This window comes from Leptopilina heterotoma, unplaced genomic scaffold (genome assembly GCF_015476425.1).
Source record: "Leptopilina heterotoma isolate Lh14 unplaced genomic scaffold, ASM1547642v1 Lhet_14, whole genome shotgun sequence".
Taxonomy (NCBI): Eukaryota; Metazoa; Arthropoda; class Insecta; order Hymenoptera; family Figitidae; genus Leptopilina; species Leptopilina heterotoma.
Genome location: NW_025110859.1, coordinates 5,715,274 through 5,726,306, shown reverse-complemented (window position 1 = coordinate 5,726,306; position 11,033 = coordinate 5,715,274). Strand labels below are relative to the sequence as shown.

Below are 11,033 nucleotides of genomic sequence, written 5' to 3'. Positions count from 1 at the left end.
TGACGTAAACTGACAATCACAGGCTACTAAAAAAATAATTTGACTAATACATTTTTTTTAATTAACACATCATAAGAACATTGCGCATTATTTCATAGTCACTAGTTTTTTCTTTTTATCGCATACGAATAATAATCGCAGTTTTCACTTTGCACGGTAATAATAAATCGAGTTCGTTTTCTCGAATGTTATCGTACAACTCTTTCTTTTTTTTATATGGAACTTTGGTGAAAATATATACGTTTTAAATATCTGCGTATTTATGCAGTCGTTGAGTTTTTATTTTTTTTTTCACATGCACCTACCCCAGGACCGTCTTTTACTCACTTTTAATTTGTTTTGCAATAATTTGATTTTCTATCGTCAATTCTTTTCATTTATATATTTACATTTTTTGGTAGATTTGATAGTTGATTATACCATTCTGTCGGTTTAAATAAAAAGAGTAAATTATAGTTTGTAATCGATGGTTCTTTTTCTTTAAATAAAATACAGATATTTGATATCGCTCTTCAGAGTTTCTTCATTAATTTTGTTTAAACTATATTTATATTACATTTTTTCTAATATGACAACACAAAGTTATTAACTAATACTCAGTACTAAATGAGAAATTGAATAAATAAAAATTATTTAAATTAACAAAATATGTTTAATATTTTCTGAAATGTGTACGAGAATCTCTGAGAAGGATAAACCGGATCTGCTGCATTATTAATTATTACATTTCTCAAATTCAATACTGAAGAGATTTAAATTTATTATAAGATGTAAAAAACAACCTTTAAAATGGAGGATCGAGAAATGAGGCTGATTTTTCATCTTTTAAAACTGCTAACAGAGTCATTCTCTCAGAAAGAACAATTAACCATTTAAGATGTTTTTATTGTACAACTGGAAGAATTTTTAATAATTTACATTCATTTTAATATAATAAAAAACACCATTAACGCGTGATATGTCACTTTTAAGAGAATCATCCTTAAAATATGAATATAAAAATTTTATTGTATTGGTTTTTTTTCTATTAAAATGTTACATTTAATAATAATATTTTAAATATCGCTCATAATGATCTTTCACAATTAAAACTTAAATGCATCTGGTCAAAAAATGGCAAAAAAGTTACAAATTGTTTATTACATTTAGGTATTTAAAAGTGCTTATGATATACAATTCACGGATGCAAATGGTAACTTATTCAAAAAGAAAATTTATCTACACTTTCCAAGTGGATTTCAATCTTTTCGGATGATTCTTTAAAATTTATCGAATGAGCAGTTAATTGTTCTTCACACAAATTAAAATGCTAAAATTTGGAGAAATGTAATAATAATAACAACCATCATCATGTAGAATAAAAAAAAAGGTCAATTTTATCAAGCTATGTATTCGGGTTTTGTTGCGCGACTAATCCAGTGTCCAGGTGACGCTGGTGTCCATGGTATTGCGATATCTAATGTCGAGACATTGAGCTTTCGATTTCTCGGCCTTGGACTCTTGGGAGGTGATTCTGCAAATGTGACGCTCCTTCGTAATGACCTTCGCGGGGGTGGAGGAAGTGATGCGAGCAATGGAGGTGGCGGCGGTGTTGGCAGAGAATTTGCAGGTGAATCCTCTTGACTACTTAAACCTGCGTGTGTGTATTGCTGTGTACTTGATCGGCCTCCGTATTGCCAATCGCGTTGGCCGGCGCGTAATACTGCAAAAATTAATATCACAAACAATTACTATATTTTAAATTAAAAATTATGACAGAAAAATAGATAAAATGTTTTTTTCATATTTTAAATCTTAATTATGACAAGGTCGCATAAGATAGAAAAAACTTCTGGGCTTGGGATCAGAGCATCCTTTCCTTAAGCAAAATTTTTTTTAAATTTCTTAAATTTGATCTATTAAAAAATCTATTGAACAAATTTTAATGCGCTGATTACGAAAATGATAGTGAAAATTGGCGTAAATTTTAAACAAGTTGTCGTTTATTGTTCTCTTCAATGCAACTAAAAAACTAGTGAAGCTTTTTTGGAAAAATATTCATAAACATTTCAAAGTGTATATCTCCTATATTTACAAATATTTTCCAAAAAAGCTTCACCATTTTTTTTGGTTGCATTCGAGAGAATAATAAACCACAGGTTCATCTAAATCCCATGTACTAGAAGGAAATTTCCATGATCTATTAATTATAGTAAAGTTATAAGCAGAACTGTAGAAAAAGTTATGTTTAATAATTAATAGTTTTAAAATTATTTCAAACATATGTTTCATCAATCAGTTGATAATTCTAAGCTTCTATTTGCAAAAATTAAAAAACTTTTCATCATGCGACTATTTCTAAAACTCAATACATTTTCATCTATATAAGAATGAAAAAACTTCGCCTTAAGCCATGCCTCTTTGTATGCGATAAGCCAAGACGTGTATCAAAAGCAGGTTTCAAATGGAATCAGTGAATATTTATAAAGGAAAAGATTATTTGGTATCAAAAAGAAAATCATATAAAAAAATTTTTGTATATAGAGTAGACTGTGACGAGATCACCATTAGATCGCCAGTCTCTAAGGCTCAATTAAAGTTTACGGCTTGCTTGAAGCAAAAAAGTCACTTAAGACTGGTTTTTTTTCTTTATTTGCTATGGATTTGGAACTGAAAAATTGTTGATTTCGCCAATTGTACTTTATGTTGTTATAGAAGAGAGAGAAAGTGTGTTTTAGGTGTTTATAATACACAGAATGCCTATTATACGATAACTGGTTATATTGAGTCTGCTCACAGTTCTATTTATTGGAACGCTGAAAGAATATTACAGTTGTTGACATTTATCTCATGTATTTTTCTTAAGCTCTCCTGTCCAGATTATTCGGACACACACTCTTTGTAGTCCATATAATCGGCGTTCCTGTGTATGTGGATTTTTTTTTTTTTTTTTGATTGGAAGGGAAATTCTGAGTGTTAATCAAGGGCGAGTACTCACATATGGTCCCAGGCAAGGCACATGCATCCTCCGTCTAACTCTGCAGTCCGTACCACTATAGACAAGAAACAAAAAGTAGAACGAAACGATAACATAGCTTTCTACTTGTAGCCTAAAATAATAAAAATAATTTACAAAAATAATAATAATCCAAAGAGTAAGAATTCGTGGATGCAAGCGGTATAACCGCGTTCTATTTGTTTCAGTAAGTTTAGTTTTCTTCTCATCAATTTTTTTCAATAATAATAATAGATTTTTTATATTAGAATATTAGTAGCTTAAGGCAATAGTCTCCTTTATGGGCCTAAAATATCGAACACTCAAAATTCGAACGAAGCGTTCAATTCGCTTGTGTGGCGCTTAAACCCAAAACACGTCAATTCCGTCTCTAAAATCGTCGAAATAGCGGCAAATTTGTCTGCAGGCATTTTTAACGAAGCCTATGCATCTGTGTTTTCCACTATGCAGCTCCTCGACATTGTCATCGGGCAGCAATGCAAAAATTTTGCAGACACATTGATGCTGAGCGCATAGCATCATTTTCGAGCAAGGAGGCTCGCACAGCTCGACTATCAGAAAGCCTCCGCCAAAATGAGTTCTTCGAAGAAGAGGAAGGATTGCTGTATTGCCCAGGAATAGCTGATTAACATTTAATTAGTGTAAGTATCCAAAAACTTACATTTTTTGGACCGAAAACTTTAAAGCGCGTTTTCTCGAATTTTCATTTTCACACGTCATAGAAAACGGTGCCGGCGATAGCAAAAAGAATATTTGTCCGATCGACAAAAATCAAAGTGATCTAGCTTCAGTATTAAATTATCTTCTATTTGAACTAAAAAAGTTGGACAAAAGTATTATTTAAACTACTTCTTTTGCAACGTAAAGTGAATTTAAAAAAAAATGAATTCAAACTTCGAAAAAATTTGGAATTTTATAACTTCTTCGGTATTTTTTTAGTTTAAATAGAAAAGAAACTTATAAAATTAAAAGAAAAATTTTGTTTGACTGTTTCAGATGCATCGCACGACCTCCATCACCGGCACCGATTTGCAAGTGCAGACTGCAGGCGCTCCAGAAAAATCGTTATAACTTAGAAGAATTTCAATATTTTTTAATAATAAAAATTGTTTTGTTAAGCTGAAATATAGTAGAATATCACCTAAAAATTTCGTTTACCGCAGTCGTTTCCTTCCCTTTCAAAAAAATTGCTGAAAAAACGCTTTTTTTCGGCTTCTAAAGGAGACTACTGCCTTAATTAGTTTGTAACCCAAATATTCTTTTCCCTCCCTTTTTTTCAATATAATAGTTGCTAATTTTATAGTTTAAAATATAAGAAAAATCAGGGGCGTAATGGATTATTTCAATTTATTCATAAAATATATGTTCAGATAATTTGTCTGTTTAGTGAAATTAATTTGCATGATTTACTACAACTTCGTCTAAGTTTTCATTTATTATTTATTCATTACTACGAAAAATATTACAGAAAAACTAACGACTCATGTATACTGTAAGGAACTTTAAAAAACGGTTGTAGAATAAAAACTGCGAATGATATTCCAACCAACTTTTTGAAAAAAAAGCTGAAATATTATTGTAAAATTTCTGTTTGATGAACTTGTAAATGAACATTATTGTATAAAAATATTGTAATGTGCAAATAATCTATTTACCACTACGCCCAAATAAAATGTTCTGTTTTTCTATTTCCTAGTTACTTATTTAACACCACATTTAACACCACCACCACCATTTATACTCAATTATCAGTAATCTGCTCATGAGAAAAAAAAGCATAATCTTTTAACGCAGCTAATCACATGCTAAGCTTTTTCTATATACGATAGCATTGAGTCATATCATAACAGCAGTCGTAACTTGACTAATTGTAAAATTAATTGTTAAAAAAAACGTTATGGAAAATTTATTTATATATTTAAAATCCAAACAGCTGGTGGCATAGATATCAGTCCAGGTCAACTCATCTATAAATATCACATTTTTTATTTTTTAACCCTATGAGAAAACTGAAAGTTTTTGACGACATTTTTGAGAAATTATTTATCAAATGACAACATATATAACTATAATTATATATTGTAACTATTGTTATATATTTTCATTTTAAAATGAAAATATACTTTTGAGGACTCATATTTATAGGACTGGATTTAGGAATCAGTTGCGACTTCGACGTTTTCACTGTTTTGTGTTTATAATAAATATTTAGTGTCCCTTTTATAACCAACCTAGGGATTCTATGACGAGAATAATGTCTCAGAAAGTCTTTAAAATAATTGTGATGAGTTGAGAAGGACTTCACCAACTTTAAGTTAATTTTCAATTATTTCATAGATAAATATTTTTAAAACTATAATACTTAAAAGGCTTTAAATCAATCCTCCCTTAAAATATTAGTAACAAATAACTAAACCATATTAAACACTTTGACAATAGTTAAAAATAAACAGCCTTTCTTGCCACAGAAAATTTTCAAAGTAATTTATTCTTTTTTACTTACCCGTCCGTTGTCGAAGTCACGACCACCCCCGATTGTTAATCGGGCTTTTGCCTTCATAGCATCCGACAGCGGAATCTACGAAAATAGATTATTTATTAATGAAGATTCAACGTTTTACAAAACAATGGGAAATTCCATGGATTTATTTTTTAGTATTGCATTCGTGATGATCTTATACAAAAATATAAGAATACTATGTTTAATATACATATAAAATGACAGCAGACGTATTAATTTTTATTTTATATAATATATATATATTTTTCCAGTACCTTTGCTCTCGTAGCTTCTGAATGTGACTTATAACAAAATTCTACTAAAGCTACTGCCAAAGCGAGTAAAAGTCCTCCTATTAAAATGTAGAAAATTCCTGCGACGTTACTTAAAGTTAATTCATTTCTAGTAGCATCCTGCTTATCTCCATGCCTGCATTCTGTTCGATCATACCACCATTTATTATAAAGTTTTTCTAACTCTCCAGATTCCTTTAGCGCTAGAACTTCAATGTTAATCTCATCCCTGCAAAACAAATATTTGTTCATTCCATAAAAATTTTTTTAATTAATAAATTAAATATTGTATTATTAAATTTCTTTTATTTCCTCTTCAAGTTTTATTGATTTTTAGATAAGTGAATTTTTTCAGTGAAAAGCCCCTCATTTTTTAATTAAAACTTGCCTTTTATGAATGATAATTTTTTTCATTTTCTAAAATTTTTTAGAATTTAAAATGACATACCTGAAAGGTGAACCTATAGGAGTGGCAATTCCAAATCCTTTTGCATCGAGATGTCTTCCGACTTTCATCGTATCACAAGGTTCCCTCTGATTGATATAATCATTTTTTGGACTTTCTATTAAAAGGGCGTATTTTCCTTTACTATTTCTCACCCTTCTTATACCTTCGTCATAATTACTGACGAAAACTTCCTTTCTTGCATTCATAAATTCCCACATTTTGCTATAGAGACTGATTTGTGATTTCTGGAAATCAATCGAGAAAATGTTTAATAATTTGACTCTCTATCATTCCGTAACATAAAAAGTATTTTTTTTTTGTAACATCTAATGTTTTATAATTCAATTAAATTAAAAAAATATTTAGAGCATGTTATAAATAAAATTTAGAAGCTTACCCTGAAAAAATCCCAGGTAGAACCCTGAAATAGGGTTCCATATTGAACTTCTGTTTGCGCTGCTAAATCTTCAGGCGAATTAATGGGAGTAACCATTCTTTCGACTGTCAAAAATGCTGCTAAGTTGGCAGTGTAAGACGATATTAAAATTAAAGTGAAAAACCACCACACACTGCCTACAATTCTCCCCGAAATAGACCTGAAAAAAGAAAACGTTTTTCAAATATTGCTAGAAACAAATTATTATTTAAATATATCAAATTATATATTTGCTACATGATAAATAATATTCTCAATTATACCTGGGAGAGATGTCACATCCCTGTTGCATAAATGCTCCTAGTGAAAACCAGAGGCTGTTTAGAATACTAAAATCATTCGTCATGCTTGATTGTTGCATGTGAGGTAATCCTTGTTGGTGATGCTGTATAGAAGGATCTCCTCTTATTCCCAATCTAGGATCTCCTCCATTGAATGATAAAACTCTCCATTCGTAAGGTGAAAACCTAAATTAATGATAATTATTAATACATTTAGAAATGAAAACTTTTTGAATTACAATGCACTACTTATAAAGTATAATTCATTTAAAACTGAATCACGTTGACAGAATTTTTATTCTAAATAGGTAGTTCGATTATTATTAATGAAATATATTAATTGAACACTACTCTTGAAGCAGCAGCAGGTTTTATGAAATTGGATCCATAAAAATTTAACACAAATGTTAGATTGAATTTGAAATTGACCATTGGGAAGTCATCATAAAAGGTGCAGGGAAATAATATGATGCATAATTAAATTTTGTCTTTATTAATAATCACAACCGATTATAACAAGTTCTAAATTAAATATTATTATAAAAACAGAGCGAACAAAAACCAATTAACATTTTTAGTCAATATTCTATCTTCTACTATTCATTAAAATATTGTCGAAGCGTTCTCCACGAACAACATGACCATGATGGACTATTTCCACTCTGCCAAGTCTGCATTGAGTTGAAGCCAGCTTTTGCCACCGTTCATAGCGGAGTATCTGTTTCACAATAAGTTTAAGTGTTTATTGGCGAATTTCACAGCCTTGGAAGAATGTTTGGAAATTGGATTGCGATTTTAACTGAGGCGTTGCGAATCATACCATTAAGAAGCAAAATTCATGCATCTTCCACATAGCGATTAAGCGAAGTCAATCAACTGGTAGAAGGCAAAGGAAGATTTCTGCGTATAGCACTAAACTCGGCGCTGAAAGCATGACTCTGATGTAAATGATGTTTTCGAGCTGTTGTCCAGCGCCACACCAATGTCATATGGTTCACTGAAGCAGTCGAAGTCCACTGAATCGCATGCAAAGTGGGATAATCTATCCGTCCATTTGACGAGTTGTGGTTGAATTGAGAATGCTGCTTAGTCAGACAGCAGAAACCAAAACGAGAATTAGGCGATAAAAAGAAGGAGTACCAGAAGGCTCAGAGACGTACTTACGTTGTCTCAACGTCTCAAGTTAATGTCAGTAGTTGAGCTGCATAGAGTTCTAAAGATGGAATGGTGGGACACTTCTTTGGATCAACTTTCGTCTTTGCAATTAAATAAATTGGAATTGTTCTAGCAATAGTTTGGCACCAGTAAAAACTTTTGTTTTTATTTTAATTGTTAGTAAACAGAAGATAGAGTTTGCTAAAACATAATTTTTCATCTTCTGCTGATCATCGGCTGTGGTTACTTTTTGTGAATAATTGTTAATTAAATTAATTCTGATGACCCAGTTAGTAATTGGAATTGTTCTAGAAATAGTTTGGGACCAGTACAAAATTTTGAGACTAACAATTGTTTGTAAACAGAAGATAAAGTTCGTTAAAAAAATTTTTCATCTTCTGCTGATTATCGGCTGTGGTTACTTGTTATGAATGGTGAAGTAAATTAATTTTTGTGACGAAGATAGTAATTGGAATTGTTCTAGAAATAGTTTGGCACCAGTAAAAACTTTTGTGAATAACAATTGTTAGTAAACAGAAGATAAAGTTCGCTTAAAAATAAATTTTTCATCTTCTGCTGATTATCGGCTGTGGTTACTTTTTATGAATTGTGAATTAAATTAATTTTTATGACCCAGATAGTAATTGGGATTGTACACCAGTTTATCCATTCTATTTTTTCCAATAACCTTTTTTTCCACTAATTTTTTTTTCCAATAACCTTTTTTTCCACTAATATTTTTTTCCACTAATTCTTTTTTCCAATCACTATTTCTTTTACTAATTATTCCCTACATTTTTTAAATTGTTGAATGGTAAACTAAAGTCAACTTCAATTTGTTATTCAATTTGTTTAATGTCAAAATCGTACCGCGTTTGAGTTTTTGTTTTTCAATCAACTTCAATTGGTTTAATGTCAAAATCGTGCAGTATCTTTAGATACTTTTCATATCTTTTTATATCTTTAGATCTTTTTAAAAATTCTAAATTTTAAGTAAAATGGTTGTGGAACTTGTGTACAGCGGAACAAAAAATACTTTTCTACACATAGATGGATTTCTTATTACAAAAATTGAAAGAAAAAAAGGATAACGACGAAATTGAGGAGTATCTTCGAGCCATCGGACATAATATAAAATTTTGAAACATTGTTACATTATTTAATTACTTTTTAGAAAAAAAATTGGTAGTGGAATAAATGGATTGGAAAAAATGTATTGGAGAAAATGGAATGGAAAAACTGACTCACTACCAGTAATTGGAATTGTTCTAGCAATAGTTTGGGACCAGTAAAAAATTTTGTGATCCTGAAATAAACCTGGATTTTTATATTTATCATTTTATGGCAATCATGGATTCGTCATCAGCGACCCTGAAAACCTGTGGGCAACAAGTTTCATGTAAATCCAATATCTTTATGCATTTTTTGGTCGGCCATTTCATATAAAATGATTTTAAAGCTTTTGCTGGTTTGGGCGGAATAACTGGAAACATGATTAAAACTCTTAGCCATATCGCACAGGAGTTCTTGTTGATTCTGTTTAATAGGGCTACCGCTCATCGTCCTCACACCGGTTCTTTCCAAAATCTTTGACAAGCTTGTACAGAGTAGATTGGAACACGAGATGGAGTCCAGGGACCTAATTCCCCCATATCAATATGGATTTAGAAGGAGAAGATCGGACATCTATTGTGTAGCATCCTTAGTCACAGATGCTCTAGTGGGTTATACAGAATCGTAGCACAATATTGTCATTTCAATCGACATCATGGGGGCATTCAATAACATTCGTCCGAAGATCCTGAGCGCAATGCTTTCAACTCTAAATTTCCATCCCTTTCTGATCATCTTTTAGCCACATGACTGCATCTGTTAATATTTACGTGTTCTTTGCTATTTTGAACTCCGTTTTTCGATTTAAAACCACAGTGCGCTGGGCATAAAAGAGTTAACATAAATTTTGGTATCAGCAAGTCTCAAAACCGGAATTATTAAATTTCTGTGTAGATTTTCTCATTTTTGGTAAAATTTGTCCAACTGTCAATGTTATAATTTTATGTCATATTCAGATTAAGCATGATGGAATTAAGAATATCATAAATTTTCGTTGCAACCGGAGCAATCTTTCTAATTTTTCGCATAAAATAGGGTCTCTCCGACAAATGTGCGCTGTTTCAAGAGCTCTGTGTAAGGGTTTTGATGAAAAAACTAATTATAATTTTTTAAAAATCAAAATTCTTGGCCTGTAAATAAAAAAGGATTTAGACAATACAATAAGAATACAAAGAGGTTTTAAACGATACAATAATTTAAACCTGAAAAAAATTTTCAAAAATAGACTTTTTGCTTGGGTAAGTATGTAAATGGTTGACAAATTCATAAGTAACTGTTTAACTAATTAATTAGTAAGATTTGTAAATAATTAGTAAATTTAATGAAAATTACCTCGAAACGATGAATAAGACAATTGACACTCCAATGTAAGAAAATATTACACAGACCCAAATTTCTTTGCTAAGTGGATTTAAGAAACTGAAAACTCCAGGAATCGTTTTGACTGGTTTTTTAATCATAATACTAATTCCCAAAGACATAAAGGGTTTACTAAATTCAATTACTCTTTCACGTTCTGATGTAATTGTCATAGATGCAATCGCCATATCTGCTTCCTGTAAAATATTTATTTTTATAACTAAGTTTCTTTCTAATTATGTGTTGAATTTAACGATCACTCCGAGTCAAGCCTGGCTTGATTGTAATTTTAATTTCGAATTTGTCAGAATTATTATTTATAACACTTACTTCTCTAATTAGTTCTCCTACCATTCCATCCCAACCGCCTGCTACATCTGGATTTTCGGAACCGTATTTTCCATCCTTAACGATTCTAAGTTCATCTAAAAAAAGGTTTTTTCATACAGTGAA

General features: G+C 30.7%; 1 protein-coding gene across 3 annotated transcripts in view; it reads right to left on the bottom strand.

The window, feature by feature from the left end:
• Window positions 1–1,563: 1,563 nt before the first annotated feature.
• Window positions 1,564–11,033, bottom strand: part of LOC122497856 (glutamate receptor 1) — a 48,058-nt gene continuing 38,588 nt past the window's right edge. For 2 of the 3 annotated variants that reach the window (XM_043605214.1, XM_043605211.1), the window contains exons 12-19: window positions 10,911–11,005; window positions 10,554–10,777; window positions 6,936–7,139; window positions 6,634–6,832; window positions 6,237–6,481; window positions 5,771–6,017; window positions 5,499–5,573; window positions 1,565–1,702 (exon numbers count right to left, since the gene is read on the bottom strand). In XM_043605214.1, the coding sequence (XP_043461149.1) occupies window positions 1,628–1,702; window positions 5,499–5,573; window positions 5,771–6,017; window positions 6,237–6,481; window positions 6,634–6,832; window positions 6,936–7,139; window positions 10,554–10,777; window positions 10,911–11,005 (1,364 nt within the window). In that variant the 3' untranslated portion in view covers window positions 1,565–1,627. Of the gene's footprint in view, window positions 1,703–2,977; window positions 3,033–5,498; window positions 5,574–5,770; window positions 6,018–6,236; window positions 6,482–6,633; window positions 6,833–6,935; window positions 7,140–10,553; window positions 10,778–10,910; window positions 11,006–11,033 lie in introns of all 3 variants that reach the window. The other variant, XM_043605212.1, reaches the window with a different exon arrangement.